Source organism: Stigmatopora nigra, chromosome 1, assembly GCF_051989575.1.
Source record: "Stigmatopora nigra isolate UIUO_SnigA chromosome 1, RoL_Snig_1.1, whole genome shotgun sequence".
Lineage (NCBI taxonomy): Eukaryota > Metazoa > Chordata > Actinopteri > Syngnathiformes > Syngnathidae > Stigmatopora > Stigmatopora nigra.
Window position 1 is genome coordinate 9136112 of NC_135508.1, and position 24818 is coordinate 9160929.

General features: G+C 38.2%; 1 protein-coding gene across 1 annotated transcript in view; it reads left to right on the forward strand.

The window, feature by feature from the left end:
• LOC144198391 (dedicator of cytokinesis protein 3-like) overlaps positions 1-24818 on the forward strand; it is a 39176-nt gene that overhangs the window by 1443 nt on the left and 12915 nt on the right. Inside the window, exons 2-25 of the mRNA XM_077719382.1 lie at positions 5373-5456; positions 6195-6235; positions 8207-8262; positions 10174-10270; positions 12611-12759; positions 14210-14294; positions 15229-15270; positions 16077-16231; positions 16319-16400; positions 16530-16590; positions 16667-16814; positions 17693-17781; positions 18898-19023; positions 19647-19771; positions 19889-20051; positions 20159-20265; positions 21210-21381; positions 21462-21559; positions 21908-21991; positions 22081-22181; positions 22267-22348; positions 23559-23729; positions 24260-24452; positions 24588-24715. Of these exons, the coding sequence (XP_077575508.1) occupies positions 5373-5456; positions 6195-6235; positions 8207-8262; positions 10174-10270; positions 12611-12759; positions 14210-14294; positions 15229-15270; positions 16077-16231; positions 16319-16400; positions 16530-16590; positions 16667-16814; positions 17693-17781; positions 18898-19023; positions 19647-19771; positions 19889-20051; positions 20159-20265; positions 21210-21381; positions 21462-21559; positions 21908-21991; positions 22081-22181; positions 22267-22348; positions 23559-23729; positions 24260-24452; positions 24588-24715 (2639 nt within the window). The remainder of the gene's footprint in view (positions 1-5372; positions 5457-6194; positions 6236-8206; positions 8263-10173; positions 10271-12610; positions 12760-14209; positions 14295-15228; positions 15271-16076; positions 16232-16318; positions 16401-16529; positions 16591-16666; positions 16815-17692; positions 17782-18897; positions 19024-19646; positions 19772-19888; positions 20052-20158; positions 20266-21209; positions 21382-21461; positions 21560-21907; positions 21992-22080; positions 22182-22266; positions 22349-23558; positions 23730-24259; positions 24453-24587; positions 24716-24818) is intronic.

The window sequence follows — 24818 nt, forward strand, 5'->3', positions numbered from 1 at the left end:
GCACCAAACACTCGGTCTATTGAGCTGCCGGCTGAATATCCTGTTTGATCTATTGATTTTTATCACCACACCAACATATACGTACCATGTTAAGGTATTGTTATAGAAATCTGCAGTTAAAAATCACAAACAAATATATCAGTTGCTGTCATCACTTCTCATATCACAGAAATAATCTTGATTACAAGTTTGATAAATGTTAGCTCCCTCAAGTGGTCGAGGAAAGAATCAGTTTGGTTGTCTTTAACTTTGGGTTTTAACACTTTTGCCGGCAAACTTTAGTTTGTAAACATTTGTAGGCATTTGGAGAGATTTCATTTGAAAAGGGGCCACCTGGCACTGTCCATTGTGCTGAAAAGCAAGACCATGTTATTTTTCTGATGATGACATATTCTTTGTTAGGCTTTGAGCGTACTTTCCATAAAGATACAGATCTACTTAATGGGATGTTTCCAAGCTGCTTATGGTGTATGTTACAAGACAGCTTCCATAGTGGTACAGATAGTCCAAATTGCTCAATATTTTGACAATCAAAGCTTATGTTCTTTGCCTTTTTTATCTATTCTGATGCTAATTTACTCAGCTTTTTCTTTTATTTATCACTCTTATATCTTTTAAGATGTAGCTTAGCCTGACAGGTTGTCTTGCTGTCGCACAAAGCTCATTTTTCTGCCCTGCTTGTGAAACTAATAGCACCATTTGCACATTTCCCTACCTATTTCCTGAATGATTTGATTGCTGCTGCCAGTAATAGCAAATAAAACAAAGCTGGTGCCTTTGAGCAGCCAATCAGTCGTGTCCTTCCTGCTGTCTTGCTTTAGTGGCGTATTCTTAAACAAAAGGTGATGGAGACAACCTTATAAAACGTAAATATCTGTTGTAGATTAGCTGCTGAGTTGTCTTTTTTAATTCCCAAAAACAACTGCAGGAGGCTAAAAAGGTATGAAGAATAACCCCAGTCATTACAAGTGAATTTATTTGCTTTTGTAGGGCACGTGCTAATCAAAACATAAGTTAATTCAATGTTAATCGGTTATGGTAAGGTTTTTGTTTCATAACCACAATTGTTATGGAAATGTCATTTTTATAATCCCATTTTATGGTTAAAATAAATCATAATATAACTAAATTATTTAGTAATTATTTAGGAAATATGTTTAAGTAGAGAGAGAGAAAGAAAGAAAAAAACAAAAGAAGCAGAAAGAGAAAGGAAGAAAAAACAAACAAACAGTCACATGACTTATTGATTTGGGATATTATTTCTTTACTTCGTGCAATGCGCTGCCATATAGAGTTTATTTGTAGCCCATTAATTTCATCTCCCAATAACGTTTACAATAAAATACCCACCCATATTAAGTAAAATTTATGAGGTTGTTTTTAAATACACAATTTAGTTCTCTTTATGTTTTATTATCTCTACCATGCTTATTGTGAGTTGATTTCACTTCCATTAGAGCCTGTATCTTTAAGAATTGACTAGCTTTTAATGCTTAAAAAAAGGTATAAAGCACCTCATATCTCCAAAAACATCGTTAGTTGGGTCACTCACACTAGTGCCCTAATAGTGCATTAAAATGTGGTAACAGCCCTTTTGCTGACCAGCAAAAAAAAGATCCTTGAAATCTGCCTGCAAGTGACCTTTCCATTGAACTTTTCAACGAAACAAGGCTATGAAACAGATGCGTACAGTTTGCGGCACTATGCACGTGCTTCACGCACATGCCACTGTTACAGTACATGAAATAATCAAGCCAGCTGTTGTAGGTCATCACGGTTGGTACTGGACACTTCTTGTATTCCAAGTGATCATCACAGAATCAAACCGAATCGAGCATGTGGAGTCATTTGGCAAGGCCTTACATGGTGGAGGCAGGCCTCAATGATAAAAAACACACTGATCTTAGAGTGGTTGATGTGTGGTTGGGCTATTACGGATAATGTACATTGTGCCGAAGCGTCAACCGCGCTTTGATAAAACAGACAACTAGAGTAGGATAAAAGGAACCAACATGAACGGACATCTTGTCTAGTCAGTATACTGCCATAAGCACCACAGCAGTAGGCTGGCTATAAGATATAAAAGTGCTTATTGTTGTACCGACAGATTTTTGATGATATCTCACCTTCTTTTGTATTCCTTCCCCGAGGGTCGTTATACAGCTGTCGGAATGTGGCTCACAAGTCCTCAAGCAACATTGTTCAGCCACATGTGTTTTATGAGCAGGAAAGCATTTGTCATGAGGACTGAGGCAGTAATGCAGGACAGCAAATGGAAATGTTTTGTCAGATGAGCCCAAACTACACCAGTTAAGGTCTTGTGAGGTCAAATGTGCAGTAAATGTGACGTACGGAGATCATTTCAAACCCCCGATAATGTCGTTGTTGGCTAATGCGGTGTAGTTGCGTGCTTTCGATACTGAGCAAACGTTAAAAGTATGACACATCAGGTGCAATATTCTCCTCAATTACCTGTAATCATCTCATAAAAAGCCCAATAACAATGCAACGCTGGGGTGCTTCTATCACTAATGGATTTGTGGGTCCAAAAACACACACATAGAACGTACGGAACCACAAAACTATGATTTTAATTCAATTCCTTACATTCAAACATGTTTTTAAATAAAGTTTGAACCAGACCTAATGTAATTACTCTGAAGGTTGTTTCTTACCAAGCATTTGGCGTAAATTTCAACACTTAGAATTTGAGACATATTTTTGTACATTGTCATCTACCTTTCTTTTTTATCCGCCCACAAAATATCAGAGGTGTAACTCATAAAAAAAAATCTGCCTGACTAAATATTTTCTTTTTTTTGTGCATAACATTAATTTGGACGTGTCTGAAGAGCTGAATGTCAGCATCTGCTCAGAGCGCTTTGTTTCTTAATGCACAGTTTAGTTATTGCTAAAAGAGAAAAGAGCAAAGAATTCAGACTTTGAATCATTATAATAATGTATCAGTGAAGTGTCAGAATGGAGGTCAAATTGCTACTGTTCATCTTTTTATAATTAAAGCCAGTCAAATCAAGTCAATTTGATTCTTGCCAATGTTGTTTGTTTGAAACTAGTTCAGGCTGTACTCTGCCACCTGTTCATAGTTATTTGGGATAGGCTCCAGTATTCAACAGAAAAAAAAAAAATATTAACGTGTATTTTCAGAAATTCAAAAGCATCGGCTCCCTTGTTTTTATCTTCTGTGCTACGTATCCCCACAAGGGTTGTGGGGTCACTAGAGCTTACCCCAGCCAACTATTGACCGTAAGCAGGGGTAAACCCTGAATTTGTTGCCTGTCAATCACAGTGTACAAGGAGACAAACAACCAATCACACATATACTCATCTTCTTTGCTGTCATAGTGATTAAAGAGGGTTAACAAACATTTGAACAGATGTAGTCACAGTTTCTTCATAAGAAGGAACCACCTGACTATTTGCCGTGTTTTATGAAGAGTTAAAAAAAACAAAATCCACTCAGGCTCTGTATTTTCCTTTTTTTTTTGGGGTGGTTCCACTCAGCATTTTTGGCCCCCTGCAGAGTTGAAGGAGAGCCGAATTAAAAATGCTGCCATTCAAAGAAAAGAATAACGTCCTGTTTTGACTAATGGAATTTTGTTGCTTCAATGCATTCCACTATTTGTCACTCACTGCTGTTTAATCCTATTTTTTTATCCAGGATAAATGTGGCTTGATTACCTCCATTAATGCATTATTGCATGTTTTGGCATCACTATATGTTTTTTTTCAAGAGTGCACTGTATGTATAGTATATATAAAAAAAGAAGATATACGTGTATATAGCCCAGAAAATTGTCTCCAAATTGAGTAAAAGTATCTGGTTTAGTGGTTGAATGATGAAAAATGCTGCAAGATAGACCTTGAACCCAATGATTCAGTGATGCACACAAACTTGAGCGCGCAAGTCAATAGATGCGCAGTGGGTCCGATATTCTGTTGCAGCGTTTAAGTGCCGTGGTTTTGTCATTATTCTCTACTCATAGCAGCTTTGGATGTGAACTTTAAGGGAAGATGCTAATGCGCTCCATCATGAGGCAGTGAAAGAAAGAGTGTTTGCACAGATTCCAGGTTTTCTGAGGGAGGACTATGAAAACAGGAGTCTCTCATCTCTCTCCCACATGAGAGTCAGGTTTTCTAATTCTCTCAAGTCAAACAAAACATACACAACTAAAGATTTTTTCCATGACAGCCACATTTGATTCGACTTCAACTGTAAGGTGCCACATCGCATAGATGAGATTTATTATTTTAAAAACAATACTCTCATCCTCAAAGCAGTTACAGTGAGACCAACGCTGCAGTTTGTCGCTGCTCCGTTACCATAGAAACCCTCGCAGAGGAACTGAGCGCTTGTTACTCTGAATCAAGCAGCGAAGCTGAGCCAGGGCCCCTCCTTTTTTCTTCCTCCCCCTCACTGGGTCCCATGGCTAGTTCATTAGCATAATGATTCACAGCAAGCGGACATTTGAGGGCCACCGTTTGTGGGTTTTAACGTCGTCAAAGGAACGCTGTCATTATGAGACAACTTTTGTCTTCCCTCAAGCTTGTCTACTGTATGAAACATGCTTCATTTTGTCACTTTGCTTTGGCATTCATTCTCTAAAGAAAACAAAATGCCCTTAATTTTTCTTTTAGTCATATGTGTGTTGGGCCAAAGACTGCATAATGCTGCACATTGTTATCAAGTGGCACGCAAAATGTATGCAAATTCTTAGTTATTGTATGAATTAAAATAAAAAAAACTAATTTAAAAGGAAAAAAATCCACCCTCCCTGAGTGGGCTCCAATGTGCAATCTTTAATTAAATGTCTATTACACATATTTAAGGCTGCTTAAAAATAAATGAGTCCTTAAAATGACAGCCTACTTTAGTGATGAGGCTTGGGGGCACACTTGTTTATGCTTTATTAATCTTTTAAGAGTATTTTCTTTAAAGACACTGTTCAGTGGTGATATACTAACATTGTGTAAATCTGACTTGAGAAAAAAGGAGGAAAATGGCTGTTTTTTTAAATTCAATTCAATCGTTTTTGACTTTTGAATATCACATTCCTCTTTTTATGCTTAAAGATAACATCTTCTGGTGTACTTGTTGATCTTTTGACATGTTTATTGTAAGAGGATGAGTTGATAAGTTCTAAATTGTAGATTTCACTTATCCTGGCGTTAGTCTTCAATGTATCTCTGTTACTGTTTTTGTTTTTTCTTAGAGTTTATATTGTGTATTCAGTCAATCTTTCATGTTTTGGGCCTTTAACATCTTATAAAAAAAAGTGTACTAATCGTGTTAATCTGTTCTTAATCTCTCCTTGTGTCATCGTCATTTTTTTCTCTCTGATTTTGTTTTGTAGTTATCTGCAACTTCCGGTCACCAATATGCCAGGCCCTGGTCCTGGAAATTGGGGAGACTGTGCAGATACTGGAGAAGAATGAAGGTAAAATGTTCATATCAAAATTGTGATAAACAAAGTAATATTTCCTTCCTTAAAAAAATTAAACATTGGTTTATTTCTTCACATCATTTCACATTTTCTCACAAATTTCTTCTACTTTTTTGGGGAGGTTGTTTTTAACAAACTACTTAACTTCTCAGGCACACAAATGATATGATAGCTCGGCATTACATGCAGTAAATAAAAATGCCTGCAGCACTTTTAAAGATGGCTTGTCCCACTTCATTTCACAAGCTAAACTTGATTAGAGACCCTTTAAATTATGGCAGGCAAGTTCTGCTTGGTGATTATACTGTATAAGATGAGTTTGAATGTGATTGGTCAGTTCCAGTCAGTCTCCAAGTTGATAAACAACAACTTTTGACAACAACATTTTAAAAGTATATATAGAAATGGCAAAAGGGGACCTTAGTACTTTTGTTACCTTCCTAAGGGAAATAATATGTATACATCCTCATATATTTATAATGTATGCTTTACTTTACCTATATCTTTTTTTATGTATTTTAATTTTCAGCACAAGTATTTTGTTGAGAATGACAGAAAACAACCTGCAGCAACACGGATAAAATATCTTTCTGTAAAAATACACAGTTACGTAACAAGAATTCGAGTTATGACGTTGCCATGGTACTGGAAGTTAATAACACAGCAAATGCACAGCTATTTCTGTTTTTGACAATTTAATAGTTTCTATTTGATTCATCCTTGTCTTTTTAGGTTGGTACAGAGGCTTTTCCACAAAGAAGCCTTCCATCAAGGTAACATTTCCATCCATAACAGATGTTGCTTATAGTGCTCTAAAAAAACAAATCATCATATGTATTTATTATTTGTAAGCCAGTTGAAACTAAACAAAAAGCCAAATGTTGTTTGGGATAACATATCATAATTTCTAGAGACTCAACACTTTCATGCACAAATTGACTACTTTTTTGGTGTTTTTTTTTTACTCTTACAGATCACTCGTTTAACTCATTGGCTGCCATTGACGTAGCTAATAGTTCTGCAAAAGAGCATTAACAAACTATTATTATTTAAAATAAAACATCTATACTTTGGCGTGTTACCATAATCAGAGTGTATTATATTTTTAATCATTTTAATGCAGTTAATGTAGCGTTCATTAACATTCTATTAGCCACCTGATGGTGTAGGGCCGGGGTGTCAAACCTACGGCCCGCGGGCCGGATCCGGACCGTCTGGTAGTTTGCTATGGCCCGGGAAAGAAAGCTGCATTGCATAAAAAAAATATGAATTTTCTTTAAAATTTGTAGTTCTTGTATTATCTGCTAGGGAACACAGTGTTTTAGTACGTGCAGACAACATGAATTGACATTTTTTATGTCCTTATGTTATTCTCTTGTTCATAATAATATTGTTTATAATGTAAAAGGAAAATTCTGTTAATAAACATTTCGATAATTTACTCATTCTTTGCACTAATTATTAGTATTAGTGACTAATACAAAGGAAAAAAGTGGGCTTATTCTTAGTTCTATGTAATCTTGCAATGAGTTTACTGGTCCGGCCCGCTTGATCTCAAATTAAACTGTATTCGGCCCGCAGACCAAAGGGCGTTTGACACCCCTGGTGTAGGGGTTCACTGACTTGGGTGCTGGCAGGCGAGGGCTCAATTCCCGCACTTGTAAGATGATGATAACATTATATTAATTCTCACTGTAGTGACGGTGGTCCCGAAAAGAGATTCACCAAGGCAAAGATACATTGTTCTCATACACGGAACTCCATTCAGCCATCATATTCCCTTTAGGAGCTCCTTTATATAGAGCATCTTTATTAAATCTGAGAAGCATAAAGAAGCCAGGAAGTAGACCAATAGAACACCATGACTGCGGACTAGGATCAATATACTGCACTGCAGAAAAGACACAGTATACACATGACAAAGTCTTTGATATTTCTCGATTAGGAATAGCAAGCTGTGCGGTAGTCTGGGAAAGCTAATAAAAAGTTGAATTCTAGAAAAGACGTAGGTGCATTTCAGGCACAACCGCATTGCTTTGAACAGGTAGCCTGGTCTGCGGTATTATGGGATGCAACTAGCTTGTTTAAAGCAATGCACAAAAGCTGTCTGTTCCCTATAAATGTAGGTGTTCGTACTTCTCCATTCCCATCAGCTATTTACAGTTCTTACTAACACCCCTCCATTTTGTTGTGCGCTCTGCTGCCCACACTCGATCGCCCCCGTACTCTCTGTGTGCTCACAGACTTCATTTCACTGGTGGTGGCTAATTGTTCACATCTGGCAGATTGGAAAGACAAGCTGTACAAGTGACATTTGGCACCGCATTTTACCATTATTATCATTATCAGAAACTCTTTGCACTATTCTTCTGCATTCTCCTGTTTATTTAAGATTTCAAAATAAGGCTAACATTTTTCAATCTTTCTAAATAGTTCTATATGTTGTACTTTGTTAACACTTTATATGTCATAATGAACTGCAAGAGAGGGACGCTCATTCAGCTCTAACTTCCCGCCATTGAAATTGCTAAATCCATTCAGTAATGCCAATTAATTCAAAGTGATTAAAGGATGTGAGGTTTTTGTAGTCTATTATCGCAGATGGTTTATTGAGATATGAGGCTCTCTGTACAACTTCCCACTCCCTAACATTTTTTTTTAAACAAACATAACGGTATTGTGAATCATCATTAACCTAATCCTATCACAATGATTAATATTTCTGTACCTCTATCTGTTTACAGGGTATTTTCCCAGTCAGCTATGTCCATTTGAAGAAGTCCACAGTGACAAACAGAGGGTGAGCTAAACAATTGCCTTTGATTAATCGCAAGTATAAAGAGAAAATGTTCTATTATGCCTTTTGTTTTTCTAGCTGAAGAGTCAAGGTTTTATGTTAACACTAATCGCTTATAATTTCATCTGCTTTGACCAAGACTCCATTTGCCAAACACATCTTTTAGAATTTTGGCAAATAGGTTCAACCTTGTACATGTAAACCATATGAAAGTATGAGTTTCAGAAATTGAAATAGAATTGAGTCCAACCTGAGTTTTTCATCGATTCATAATACGCTTCCAAGTACCATATTTTAAGGACTATAAGGTGCACCACATTATAAGGCGGACCCTCAATGAATGACATTTTATTTTTTTTCCATATATAAAGCACACTGGATTATAAGGCGCCTTGTCTATTTTGGAGAAAATTTAAGACTTTTAAGTGCACCTTATAGTCGTGAAAATACGGTATATATGATTTGAGAGAATGGAAAATCTAGCCTAGTAGTGATGTTTTTTTTTTTTTTTGTTATTTGGTAAGGAAAATGTCAATCTTGAAACCTGCTCTTGAAAAAGTCACTGTTTTCTCTCTGTCGAGCTTCCGTTTCAGATTTTTTTTATAAGTGAGTCTAGCTGAGTTCCTGTCACCATACAGTGCTCGTATGACTAATGTTTGCTCATACATTAAAGCAAAAATCTTCGCAATGCTGACTCATATTTTCAAAAAGTCACCAAGTCTATATGAGAATAGTAGACAGTGGAGCTCTTTGGCTTCCTAAACAATCAAGAAAGTTATAAGGAAGTTACTGTTGTGTCACTACCCTCCAGTTGCCTTAACTCATATGGGGAAGACGTCTGTTAGCGCTCATACAATTAAAAAGAAACAACTTTGAAATCAACGTGATTCTACTTTATCACTGCAGGAGCAGCAATCTAGCTAGCTTTTTTGCTTTCTTGTGGAGTTAATGATGTGACACATTTATTGCATTTTCCCAAAGTGTTCCTCGTACTGGAAATCACTTGGATTCATGGACCGAGAGGTTTCCCTCTTGTCAAAACAACCGCGATACACTGGCAGGCTACATCAATTTTGGTTTTGGTGCTGTGAGATTTGCTGCGTCACAGTCAAAATGTTCTCCTTAGTTGCTTAATTTCATATTGGAAAGTGGTAAAATGTATTTTTCTGCAGTGCCACAAAAAAATAATAGGCTTAAAAACAATGGGATTGCACAAAAATCCATGTGGTTTATACAAGATGCAACTTCAATTGAAAGATGAACCCATTGGAAAGACAATATTCGAAAAGAGAGGAATGAATGGGAAGAAAATACATTAAATTATAGTAAATTAGACATCAGGGGGAACAGTGGAGTTACAAGGAGGAGATGCAAAGAAGGTAGAGGACTTCAAGTACTGTGTGCAGACAGGTGTATCAGCTGGAGGAAAGTATTAGGGTGTTATGTAAATAGGAGAGGGGAAAGGTCTATAGGACAATGGTGCGTTTTGGAGAGTCAGAAATATCAGACTTGGATGGTTTGGGGATGCAAGATGGTGGAAAAAGAGGATTTGCCATGGCGACGCCTCTCGGGACAAGCTGAAAGTGTGATAGTAGTATTAGTTTTGTTTACTTAACACAATGTTTTTAATGGAAGTTCTTGGTGTGATTATTTAGCGCCGCACCACTGGTATGCCATATTAATATTTGAATTTGTGTACTTGGTTTGAATCACTGTTGCATTAGATTACAATTTGAATGTGCTCGCCGCGATTCTGTGAAAGAGGAAATACAGTCGATGAAAGGCTTTCTGAGAGTTTGATCACACTGGGTCCCAGTGGTTCTCCTTTTTGTGTTTCAGCTTAAATCACAGCAATTCACCAGTCTGCCCATGTGTCCCTGTAGACTCTCATATTCATGCAAATGTTTCTGTCAGGCTGTGCGAGACGGTGGTGCCCCTGGAGGACCCCATTATAACAGAGACCACCTCGGCGCTGCAGGAGTGGGGTGTCTTGTGGAAGCAGCTCTACGTGGTGAGTAGCGTTCACATCATCATCATCACAAATACGACAGCAAATCCCTAAGCAATAAACACGAGACCGTCTGTAACGTTTGCTCCATTCTTGATGCGATTTAGAAGCCAAACAGCTTTGGTTGTTTCATTTGCATCCTGTGGAGGAGTTTAACGTAATAAGCCTTTTCGTTGTGGTTCTCCCCCACCCGACTAATTCAATCCAGACTCCTACAAAAAAAAAGAATTTACAAAAGCTGAATGTATGGGACAACTCATTTAGATCAGTTATGACTGTCGCCCTACATTTTCCAAGCACATCTATGTGGGGACAGAAATGGGTGCTGGACGCAGATAATGGCCCACAGACCTGTCAGGCACAATTTCATGCGCTGTCATTCAGCTCTTGATTGATTTTGGCCTGCTTCACTTAGTTCCTGTGTCATCTTCACTTGCTGGGCAAAAGTGATTACTGGAAACCTAAAACATTGTTAATCCAGCTGCAGGGCAGGCAGAATGGGATGAGGATGAGGCTATGGCCCTGAGTGGATATTCTACGTTGTGGGGCTCCCACTTATTTTTGTATACTTTTTTTTTTTTTTTTAAATGCTGCTTTTTTTTTTTTTTTTTTTTTACATAACTGCGCTCACTGAGAGCTGCTCATCCTCTGAGGAACCAAGCAGCCCGGGGCATTACTGCAATGATGTAACTGCCTCTTATTCTGGAATAATGTAAAACTGTTTAAAAAGTGTTTTTTTGCAGGCTGGTAAGGATATGGTGGGTTAGTCAACCCCTGTGTGAGACAAAACATTTTGCCAAAAATAATAATAATAATAGGATGTATTGCGAACTAGATCAGGGGCGGGCAAACTTTTCAGCCCGGGGGCTACATTGACTTTAAAAATTTGACAGATGGGCCGGGTCAGCACAAGATATGATACATATAAAAAAGTGCATCCGTTAATAGTACATATGAAACATAAACTGAAAAAAGGACTAAAGTATTAACATACTCATCACTCATCATTAAAGTAAAAAGTATAAAGTACTAGGTAAAGTAAAAAGGAATGTAGTATTAAGAAATATTAAAATGTCATTTAAAAAAGATAGAGGGGCGGTAAAACACGAAAAACAAATAAGAGTGGACAGAGCTACTGCCACTGGCTTCCGCGTGACGGCGTCATCTTTGGGGAGAAAAAAAAACTATTTGGACAATGTCGGCGAGCCGGATTAAAAGGCCTAGCGGGCCGGATGTGGCCCACGGGCTGTAGTTTGCCCTTTTCTAAACTAGATGTTGATAGCCTGTATCTCAATGTTGCCATTACATTAGTACTTAGGAGCAATAGTGTAAAGATAACTTGCGAGAATGTACATAATTAGGACAGCAGAATAGATAGTCTGAAAAGGCCCATCAACTCCAAACAAAACCTTTTCCCCTCAGCAGTCTTGGAGGCCAAGCACTTTTTATCCTCATTAAATTTACATGGGTATTGTCGTTCTGCTTAATCTTTGTATTTATGTAAACAAACCTAAGCAGGATAGCGACTGCATCATGTCTTTAGGGAGAACAATGACTGCTTGAATTTATTGTGTTTTTCCTCGTCTGCAAGAAATTAACACCAGGAAGTCAATGCACCAGAGAAATATTAGCGTTATAAGTACCCGGTTTGGAAACTCAGGAAAATGCATTCATGTATAAAAACTTTCTACCTTATTGAACCAGAAATGGTTTCAATGTTAAACGGTCCACAGTCGGCCACATCGGCTGTTAAAATAATAAAGGAGGGGAAACTTACATGGCTGCCAAATTATTTAGATCCGTTGCAGTAGCAATTATGCATCGAGGGCAAGTGGAGCAGTGATTCACCAGATGCAGCAGATGGCTCTGTGGTGAAAAAGCATGTTACTTTTTTGACTTGAACTGTCTTTTCAATTGTTAATATCGACGATGAATATTGTTGTCAATGAAGTTGTCTTTAAGTTATTTGGTGGTTGTTTTCGAGATCCTCTCATTCGTTGGAATCGACCATGATTTTTTAATGTGTGCACTAACTTTAACCCGGTGCTTGTCTAATTGAAAGGGAATGTTGGTATGATAAGGCAACATAGTTCTCCATAAGGAAACACTTATCTGGCAATCCCAAAGTGGAACTGATGTTCTACGCTTCAACAGTTTAATCCTGGTTGCACCACCATTTTAGCCACTAGTCTTACATCTTAACCGTTTAGGCACTAGGCTCATTCTAAATGTTTTTATCTGACTTTCACTGATAATACCAATTAGCCATCATCTTTATAGTAGTAGTGCAGAATTGATGTCTTAAAGTGATTTCCAATTGTGGCTTTTTGTTTGAATTCCCAGAAACACAAGGTGGATCTGTTCCATAAGCTGCGTCATGTGATGAACGAGCTCATTGATCTGCGTCGGCAGCTCATCCAGGGTCACCTCGCCCAAGACCAAACCCGTGAGATCAAGCGGCACATCACCGTACGCCTTGACTGGGGCAATGAGTGAGTTCATCCGCTACACTATCTATGCGTCATTATTTTACGCTGCCATTTATCAATGTGGAATCAGACTCGCAGTTTCGTGCTGCCACTGGGGTTCATTAATACAATTTTATCGTTCAACAACTCTAAATAAAAGATATTTAAGATAGTATACATCATTATTAAGTTAATTATTGCAGTTTTATTATTAGACTTCAAAGCGACCACATGAATCGGGGTCACATTCCAATGAAGCATGAGTCATAATATATTTAGCCTTATTTAGCATTTTCTTAACTGTCCTAACACATCTTGGAGTTGCGTTTGTAGTTCAGTGCATGTCAAGCAGATTCAAGTCAGTGTCTTTCTCCCTGGAGGAACTGTAAGGACATCTTCTCTCTGCTGCCATTTCACAAATCTAACTGAGCAATGACAGACATCCATAACCCATGTAAAGACAAGAGAGCAACATCTTGATTGAGGCGCAGCTTATTCTGCACTAATGACAATAACATTCGCCACATCTTAAAATAGGCTTTAATACACTAACCGCTTTATTTACCTGAATTTGCATAGGCCGTTGAGGTCAATGTTATGCACAGCACACTTAAGTAAAAGTGCCATTTATGGATCAGATAAACTTAAGCTATGAAAATTTCCAAATGTGCACAAATGTGCTTTTGCTCCAAAATGTGATTTGGGGAACAACTTCACGGTGCTCCTTATTTTTATTTCATTTTGTCAACAGATACAGAATGTTTAAGTTGAAGCCCAATTTTCTGATTAATGGCCGTTTTGCCTGTTTAGGAGTCTCTAAATTTTTGGCTTAATATGTAGTCGGTAGTGTTCATAATTTAATGGATTTTCAAAAAAGTGAGCTATGAATATTATATATAGAGAGAATTTTTTTGAGGTTCTCGTACCGGAATTGTGTGGAAAAATGTGAATCAGTGCATCCCTAGTTGCGTTATTTAACAAGCATGAGTATGCTACACAGAAAATATATCTTTGGTCTTTTATTCTGTCAGTTTTGTTAATCAAAAATTAAATTAAAGGTAGTGTATGTAAAAGTTGTTTTTATTTTTTTTACAACAGATGATTTTAATAATTTACAAATTCAACAAAGGTTACAAGAAGGAACTTCCCTTTGAAATGTAACTCTTTTTTTTGGGAAGAATTGCTTTCATTATTTAGAATTAAGGGCTTTTGCCCCTATTCTGTTGGTTTTATCAGACTTCAGTGACAAAATTGTGGATATGGGCTTGTAGGTAGAGGAATTAAATTATCTGCCTTGTGGAATTAAATGCAGTGTAAACTCTTATCAAAATGTACAATTGATGTCTATAATTCATCTAAATAAAAAGAAGCTTCCATATGTACTGTATATATTATGGTGAAGGGCTGATTTGATTTTTATCTTCAGCCAAACTACTAAAGCGTTCCCTAATCTCAATCATTTCTCTTTTGCCAGGCACCTTGGCATTGACCTTGTGCCCAGGAAAGAATTTGAAATGGTGGACCCCGACCAGATCAGCATATCGGAGCTTTACAAACTGGTATGTTGCCCAGAATTATTCTTGAACCATCTCATTCTAGCCAGGAATACCCCCCCCCCCTCCCCCTCCCACTGCCACATGAATTATTAAACACAATAAATTAAATATGTGAATTAGTGGTCTCTAAATTATGAAGTATGCTATATCCCTGCAGAATGCATATACTAAATCTGCAGCAATGAAATATTTCTGCACACTTGGAGCTTTTATATATGTACATTACGGACATTTTCTTTTATTAGCATATACTGTATTTATTGTGGGATGTATAAATGTACCAATTATCAAATTATTCATAGGAAGGTGACTCCTGAGAGTGGGCACATTCAGCTGTGGGAACAGATTTGCGTGACCTGTGCATTTTGCTTGTTCAACAACCATATTGAGTGTTTCCTTCCACATGCGAGCATGTTACGCCCCCAAGCCAGCAATGCAGATGTAATATAAAGTGACAGGTGATGGGGAAATAGTCCTTCCTTTGGCTATCATGTATTGATATATCAGTATCAAATTAAACAAAAAAAACAATTACTATAATGTTTATGTTTGCCAATGATTTAAAAACTGGATGGTCAGTCCAATAAGTTTGTAGCTCGACCTTGTGAAAAAATCTACTTGATGTGCAGAACTTGTTTTTTGGCAGTTCTCAAGACCCTGGCACTTTTTCAGCTAGGGGAGGACACTAGCTCTTTGGGGCTGCTGTGAAGTGTGTGGGCGATACAGCATTAGGATGGCTTTGTCCTTTTCTTTCCCACTCGTCGCTTCTTTTAGCGCTTGCAGCTCTATACGTAGGTGAAATGCAGTCCCATTTGAAAATGAGTTAGAGCGTGTCTGAAGCTGCTGTGCGTTAAAGGGGATCAAATCTTTTGTGGGGGGTGATAACAATGGCTTGAATGCTCTCTCTTGTGACCTTAGCTCTTTTTTTTTCTTTCAGCATGTATCCAGCAGACACTGTGGTCAGCAAAGCACAAACCAGGTACACTTAACTCAATACAGTGAACTGATTTTCACATGCAAAATGTTATTTTGGTTTGTTGTTATGGGGATGTCCAACCTACATCTGGTGGGACATTGGTGAAACATTCTCCATGTTAGTGGCCAAATTACTATTCTTTTCAATAACTGACACCAATCAATACACCAAAAATGTTGTGGGCTGGTTGTTGTTGGCCAAAAATTGGGTTGACAATTTCTTGAAATCAGATATGGTAACTCAGAACTGATGATGACTCAGAGTCACTTCAGAGTTCATATTCACCAACCTCAATTTATACAGTAAAATAACATTTATGAAATATAACTAAGGGTGTATTCACACTATGACCGTCCACAGTTCATCTTTCACTTTGGCCCGAATAAAAGAGAATATATCTTATTTTGCTTTTATGTGACTCCTTTTTATATTGCAATTTCTGCAAGCGTCCCAGGATATAACAACAAACCCACATATGTGCAAACATTGTTCCATTATTGGACAAAATGTTCTTGTGTGGGAGAACACAGTAAAATTATTGCTCCCGTTGAATCCTGATTCATGTTAGCCGAAGTACTGTTAGCCGAAAACATTTCCCCTAATTTCTGTGGTTACATGTTGCACATGTTTGAAATCCGCCATTAAAATTGATGAATAATTTATTTAGGAAATTTAGGAAATCTCCCAAAATGACCTTCTTGCAATATTCAAACACAAAAACCAGCAACTGCCTTGAAATTTGAATTCCTTGTGTATTAATGCTGACTAGCGAGTTTGACTTGACTTGCAAATACTTGGTCGCTCGCTAGGCTGACAACGTGAAACCACGCCATGGTGACAGTTGCCGTGTCCCGGTATCACACCACCTTTTCATCAATCTGAAGAGCTTCACTTACAACAGCATCAGTGAGGACGCGGACGTCTTATTCTCTCTGTATGATACTCGAGAGGCCAGACAGATCAGGTACATGTAAACATCTTGCACATTACCGGCTGGTTCAGACCTGCTTTGCGATTGACAAGGCCAACGATAAATATGATTGCTTTGCAGTGAAAAGTTCATGGTGAAACTCAACAAAAATGGAGGACCAAAGAATCCAGAGAAGGTCGATCGTCTTTGTGCTCTCTTCACGGTGAGGACCTCTCTAGTTCCCCCGTGAAATAAATCAGGATATGATTTATTAAGAGTTTAAGAACAGACAAAGAAGCTTTTATTTCTTTCTTTTTTTTTTTACTCTTGACTTTTCCATGTTTCCCATCAGGACCTTAGCAGTAAAGACTTGAAGAGAGACCTGTACATTGTTGCACATGTCATGAGAACAGGTAAAGTATTAACTTGTGTACTAATAAATGTTTTCATTAGTTTTCTCTTGGTGACTTTTCGGGTTCCCTTTTTTAGGCCGCATGCTGCTAAACGATTCAAAGAAAGGACCACCACACGTGATGTACCGACGACCGTACGGCTGCGCCGTTCTTGCTATGAGTGACGTTTTCCATACTATCACTGACCTCAAAGAGGAGAAGGACTTTGTGCTCAAAGTTTATACGTGAGTATTTGCAGTATAATGTAAGAGTGGCCTTGAACTGCCTGTATTTGAATGCTGAGTACAAATGTGTTAGGAGTTCAATTATAGTAATGAAAACTCTGAAAAATCATGACATGGTGACTATATATCTCATGAGCTATTACAGACAGGCTTTAGTTTAAAGTAAATAGGTGATTTAAAATGTGAATAGTGACGATGAAAGCACTTATTTAGACCGTAATTTAATCTTGTTTAGGATATATATATATATATATATATCATCATATTTTTTCCACAGCTAATATCATGACAGTTTTGATATTAGAGTCTTCTACTGTTTAGAAGGAGCCTCATGCAGAGGATTACGGAGCAAAGATAGAGCTCCAATCAAAATGGAGACAACAGTTGACTACTTTATACACTGAGTCAACTGAGGTCACTGAGACACACTGCTGTACCACAGACATGATTTTTCGTTTTTGAGATTTCTCTTAAAACAAATGTCTCTGGAAGAAAGAACTATTGTAGTGTGGCCCTCTGCTTAGACCTTCCCTTTTGAAAAGCAAGCAGTGATTCAATGCTGTGCTGCCTCCAAACTGTCGGCTCCTATAAGGCTCCAGCCTATGCGTTTCCCCATGCCTTTCCCAGGGGCCTACAGGCCCTCAGTAATGAAAAAGACTGGTCGAGAGCGGGCTGTCAGTTTTGTTTAGTATGCTGAGCATTTGGGCTGACGTGCTACTTGATAGCAACTCCCCATGCTTCTACCTTTTCTCCAGGAGGAAATCAGCTTAGGGACACATGCTGTTCGTGCAGTCCCCATGTGCACAATTCCTGCTCGCCCATCTGTTCCACTAATGGCTTTGCTACCAACTGCCCTACCTACCTGTTTTTCTCTCCAGATGTAACAACGAAAACGAGTGGTACCAGGTTCATGAAAACATCATCCGCAAATCCAACACCAAATACTCTGCTCCCAGCACCAACTATGGTAAACTGATTTTATGTGAATCTTTTGAATAGGTAGTGCTAACAGACAATGTTTTTTTATTGCATGGTTAAACATTTTTGCCATCTGTTTCTGTTTTTCAAATAAGAATTTATTTTCTTTCTCTGAGCATGTACTGCCCGGGCCTGCGTGGGTTTTCTCCGGGTACTCTGGTTTCCACATTCCAAAAACTTGCATGCTGATTGGACCCTCTAAATTGCCCTTAGTTATGAGTGGCTAGCTATTTATTCAGGGTATCCTCCGACACTCTGGCCCAAAATCAGCTTGGATAGGCTCCAGCACCCCCAGTGACCCTAAAGCGGTCCAGAAAAATGATTGAATTTTAATTTCTTCTCCCAGTAAAATTGGTTAAAATAATGAAACTATAGATGTAATGATGCTACTTTTTACAAGCTAAATGTGAAGTCCAAGCACAGTACTACATTTGAGGACTTGTCTTTGCAGAGTATACTGATACACGATGATGGCAGTATATGTCTAGCAATTTTGATCAAATGTTGGTTGAACATTGGTATTATGTGTTGTTCACGCAGTAGATAAAAAGCAATGAAGAACGATAGAATAATGTAGAGTTTAGAATGGTGTCATGTTGCTTCTATCGCCTCTATTTTTAGGTTTTAAGAGAAACATGATCTGGATCGTGTTGAGATTTTACCAATGCATCTGACACAAAACAATGAAAAGCACCAGCATGTCTGTCTGAAATGTTGAATCCCAAGTAAATGTATTCTCAAACTGAAAAGTTGTGTCATAGCCACAGATTTACTTTTGTGCTTTGATGACGATGCGGCAACTAACCGATCAACTTATCAATTGTGCTTCCTAGTTAACTTGCTTCCTGCAGATTTACTCAAATCTGTCATCATTTCCCAGGCACTGCCAACATTGGTCTTATTGCAAGATGTTTCTCACCCTCTGCATCGTGTCTTTTTGCTCTCATTTCTCGTGTCTATCCACCCTTCTGTCTATCATCTCCTCCCCCACACTCTGACTAATGCCCTTTAAATAACCCTCGGTCCTCCATTCGCTGCCCCCCACATCGCTTACCCTTCTGCTTCCTTTCTTCCATGTTCTTTTCACAACCCCTTTTGCTCTCAGGCCTCATCATATCCCTGCAGCTGTTGAGGGGCGAGTTGGAGCAGATCAGACGGGAGAACCAGGCCGTGTTCAACCGAGCCCTGGCACTCACGCGCAAACTGGGCTTTCCAGATGTCATCATGCCAGGTAAGGAGCCAAAGAGCAGTGGACGTAATGAGCACAGAGTTACGTGGAGTGGGCCGGAGACCAGAGGAGTAGGGCAACAGAAGGCCGAACATCAGTTTACGCGGGATGTTGATGAGAGAGGAATGCGATGCGGAAAGGATGAGGATGATTGAAGCGCTTAAACAAATAGAAAAGGAAACATGGAAATAGAAAAGCGGGCACTCACACTATATTGTTTCTACATCTTAAAGACACATGGACTCCAAAGGACTCCAATTGTGAGAGTATTATGGCAAATACTCCTTTAATAATGTACTACTGACTGCACTAAACAACCACAAAAGCCCAAGTTTGTGAATATACTCGGCATGGTTATCTTGAAAGCCAAGAGCTTCCCCTTAAATGGCCTTTCTGTAAATTTCAGGGGAATGAACGGACTAGAATATTATACAAATATTTAATTAATATACAATATTTCTGCAGTTTATATGACTGTGAAGTTCTTTTTTTTTCGCTTAAGTTGGCATTTTATTGTACTGGATTGGTATCTCAAAGGATATTATGAATCCTGCTTGGTTTGCTTTAAGCTACGTTAAGGCACATACTTTTATGCTCATTGTGCCATTTTTCGTACTCTTTTTCAGGTGACATTCGCAATGACTTGTACTTAACCCTGGAACGAGGCGAGTTTGAGCGGGGTGGCAAGAGCGTGCAGAAGAACATCGAAGTGACGCTTTATGTCCTCTACGCCGATGGGGACACTCTCAAAGTATGATACGTGTCAAATATGATTCACTCAGCATATTAGCATCCCACCAGTCATGATGAGTATACATTAGTTCTCTGCCAGCATCTGCTCAATGCTTGCTGCATCCTTCTTTTACAGGACTGCATCAGTTTGGGCAGTGGTGAGCCAAACATGACTGAATATCGCTCTTTCGTCCTCTACCACAACAACAGTCCTCGTTGGAGTGAGATGGTCAAGCTTCCCATCCCCATAGATCGCTTCCGGGGATCTCACCTACGCTTTGAGTTCAGACACTGTTCCAGTGAGTCAGTCCTGACGGCCAGCGGCATTTGGCTTTCATTTCCTGGATCGCATTAGCACAGTCAGGGTGACTTATGCAGCAGGTCACTGACATCTTTGTCATTTCAGCTAAAGACAAAGGGGAGAAAAAACTTTTCGGCTTTGCTTTCACTCCCTTAATGAGAGAGGATGGGACGACACTATCCGATGAGAGCCATGAGCTATATGTCTACAAGGTGAGATCCTGCTCAACATATGCCAGCTACAAGACAAGAGACATGAAAAGTGTTCTCAAGACTAGCTGTTTTTTTAATTGGTCGTATTAATGATTTCCTTCACTATTTGTTTCACAGGACCTATATAATTAATATACACAGACATGCAACAAATTAGTAGATTAGTACAGTGTTCCCTCGGTTATCGCGGTTAATGGGGACCGGGACCACCCGCGATAAGTGAATTTCCGCAAAGTAGGGATTTCCCTTAAAAAATGCTTAATTTGAATTTAATTCATCCCCCCGTATACAGTACACCATATAGAATACGGGCAGAGAGAGTGAAATTCATGTTATAACAAAAAAAACTGTAAAATATGTTGTTTCAATGTAATATTTGTATTTTTTTCCCCCCAAAAAATTCGCAAAGCTCTGAGTCCGCGGTGACTGAGCCGCGAAGTAGCGTGGGAACATTGTATATACTTTTTTTTTCTTTCGTCATGCCATTTTACAAATAAACTGCAAAAAGAAACCGTACCACCCGCAAGAGATTTGGTAGATTTGTTAGATTAGACATTGTTTGAGAGTCTAATGCTGGTCTTAGCTAGAGAAAAATTGGCCTAAATCTTCAGATTCATTCCTTGTGCTACTGCTAATAGAACCATAGTACAATAAAAAAAAAGCCAAGAAAAAAGAAATTGGTGTTAGAAGAAAGAAAAAAAATTGTGGAAAGCGACCTTTTCCCAATCTGCTGACATTGCTAGAAGTTAATCCTAGCGCTTGTGTTACAATTCAGATCTGCACAAGAATGTGCCTATTCCAATCTCACTTGTGTCTGTATATGAATAATATATGCAGTGTTATGTTATCTGCCACCACAAGGATTGGGAAGCTTTCGTAAAATGACCCTTTCAAAGTGCTGGTACAGACAAGCCGTTTCCCATTATTGAATCTGTCTGCTGCAGTGTGATGAAAACGCCACCTTCAGTAATCAGGGCCTGTACCTCAGCCTGCCGTGCTGCAAGGAGGACTTCAACAGCTGTCCCAACCTGCCGGCTAATTTACCCTTCCAGAGGAGCCCCAAAGAGACTTTCTGGGTTTCCACCATACTCTGCTCCACAAAACTCACACAGAATGGTAACAATGCATGTTCTTGAACAAAATAATTGACCGTGCATTTTGTAGGTTTCAGCTTATATGATGTGTACTTTTTTCAGTGGACTTGTTGGCACTTCTGAACTGGAAAACCCACCCGGACAGGGTGCTGGATATCCTTGGTCGATTACGTCAGATCAGTGGAGAGGAGATTGTCAAGGTCAATACTGTCAAATATATTCATTACTTACTACACTAATAAGTACTTTGCCCTCTGTAATGCAGTAGAGTGTCTTAATTGCATTGGACACACATTTTCCAAGATATTAACCTTCAGCAGCCGTGCCATTTCATCTTATTCAGGCAATATTAAAACTCTGACTTCTCTAATTGTTCACCTCACGATGAAAATGCAAGAGATTTAGATGCAGTCAGTGAATTGGCCTCCATTGGTTGTATTAATCACAGGGAATTTTAAAGTTTAGTATGTTAACAACAAATCTTAACGTGCATTTTACTCAATATATTCAGTAATTGACTTTGATGCTTTTCCTTTTCATACCAACAGTTCCTTCGAGATGTCCTGGATACACTCTTTTGTCTTTTGGATGACAATACCGATAAATACGGTCCTCTGGTTTTCCAGTCTTTGGTAAGGCAACAGTTATAATGTCATCATTATTTATTATAAGGGAAGGAGCTGTGGATGAACCTGCCATTTATGTCTGTTTTGGGTTTCAGGTATTTATTATCAACTTGCTCAGGGATAGCCGCTTCTACCACTTTCGCCCAGTAATGGACTCGTACATCCAAAACCACTTTGCTGGAGCTTTGGCATACAAGTACTGAAACAGTTATTACTTCCTCTTGGATACGCCATTTATGTAAGCAAAATCCACAAAATAATTTCAAACAATGTGCACATAGGGAACTTATTCGATGCCTGAAGTGGTACATGGATCGCTCAGCCGAAGTCGTCCGGCAAGATCACATCCAGGAAGCTATGCGGGTAAAGCATTTTTCTGTATTCACTACTGTACTTTATGTGGTTCACTTTTAGAAGGAAAGAGAACCCTCATGGCTGCAGCGGCGTAAATCGATTAGTATGGAATCAGGAAATACTCGATACAAAAGACTTGCTAAGGGGTAATGCGATGCTTCAGGAAGTCAGTTGGCTGCTGAGAAAACAGAAAACGTGGAGCAGTAGATTGACTCATGCACAGTGCACTATTTCAATGGATCAGAGTTTGCTGTAAAACTGCTGTCAGGAATTACAGGCAGACTCATTTAAGAAATGTCTTTCCTCCCTTCGACCGAAGCGCAATTCCCAAACATAATAATCTCTAATGGCATTTGATTAGAAAAGTGCATAATCATTGTGTAAACTCACAGGAAATATATTTCGACCATCAACAAAATAACAGCACTAGCCATATATTACCACAGCTGACTTAAACCCTAAATGTTTAGAAAAAATAAAAATAATATATATATATATATATATATATATATATATATATATATATATATATATATATATATATATATATATATATATATATATATATAGATATATATATATATATATATATAGATATATATAAATATATATATATATATATATATATATATATATATATATATATATATATATATATATATATATATATATATATATATATATATATATATATATATATATATATATATATATATACATACATACATACATACATACATACATACATACATATATATATATATATATATATATATATATATATATATATATATATATATATATATATATATATATATATATATATATATATATATATATATATATATAGATATATATATATATATATATATAGGGCCAATTTACTGAATTAAACCAAATCGTGGCAAACTTTGTAATATCAGAAAATAATATATCCTTGTCCAAATAATTATTATATTATCATAAATGATGTAACTACCTGTAAAGTGTTAGAAATTAATAATCATCGCACTCACAAGCAGCTTTCCTTCTAAACTTCAAGTCTTTTTTTAAGAATCATTGCTCAATTGTTACTTGCTAGTCATATTCCCAGGTGGATATTTTCTATTATTTATTTATTTATATATTTAAACATTTTCAGAAGATGTACATTTGCCATAGTTGTAGCAAAAATGAGAAAGTCCAAGAATGTAAAAACTCTCTTCACATCCCAACATAGGCACTGGAATACCTGTTCAAGTTCATCGTTCAGTCTCGAATACTGTACGCACGGGCAACCTGCGGAATGGAGGAGGAGCAGTTCCGCGCCAGCATCCAGGAGCTCTTTCAATCCATCCGCTTTGTGCTGAGCCTGGACAGCCGCAGCTCAGAGAACCTCGTCTTCACTCAGGTCTGAACAGAGTATTTATTTGCTCTCTTCTTACATACACAACATATATGACCATCTTTTTCAAAGTTTGATTTATTTGCATCTTTTATGTATGTCCATTGTCTGAGTTGGAATTTACGTTTCATTGATTAATTTTCTTTCTTGTTTCATTTTTTTATTTTCATGTTTTATGTGCCATTTTGTGCATTGTCCTACTTTGCCCCTTCGTTGGCTTGATCTTGGAAGGGTACGAGCCGCTGCATGTCTCTATGGTATTGCTCCAGGTCTGTCGTCAATCTCAGTAAGTCTCTACATTAAATGTTGGTCCCACAACATACTAAGCTGCCATTGATGTGAACCCATTCTTCTGTTTTGAAACAAAAGAGCAGAGTACATCTCAAGTGTCAGGTTCTGTTAGCAACTTTCATCTGTAATATGAATCGCTGATCATTCCTTGAGCGATTTCCCAACTTGGGGCTCTTCTCTAAAACTTTGCAACATTATCCAGCATTTGGATAACGTCCGTGTCCTTGTTTTTGTTCAACTCCCAGGCGGCGTTGTTGAACAGTTTCCCCGATATTTTTGATGAGCTGCTGCAGATGTTCACAGTTCAGGAGGTGGCAGAATATGTCCGTGGCACCCTTGGAAGTATGCCCAGCACCGTTGACATTGGCCAATCAATGGACGTTGTCAAATTGCAGTCGATTGCACGGACTGTGGAAAGCCGGCTCTTCTTCTTCCCCGGTGAGAATTTCCGTGTGACAATGAAAAATGATAGCATCATAGCCAGTGTACATCTATGGATTTTTGTTTAATGGCTGAGCACAAAGAATGACAAATTCATCCATCCTCCTCCATTTCTCTGGTCTGTCCCTCAAGAGTCTCGAAGCATTTTGCTGCCAGTTGTTCTGCATCACATTCACTTGCACTTGCGCCAGCAGAGGGAGCTGCTCATCTGTTCCGGGATCCTTGGCAGTATCTTCTCCATCATTAAAAGCAGTTCTGTGGTATGCTCCCTTTAGCACGTCAATAAATGAAGGCAATAGTAGTTTCCAACCCAGATTGGGTCATTGCTTATCAGTTTTTAATTGTCCGGAATTGGAATACATC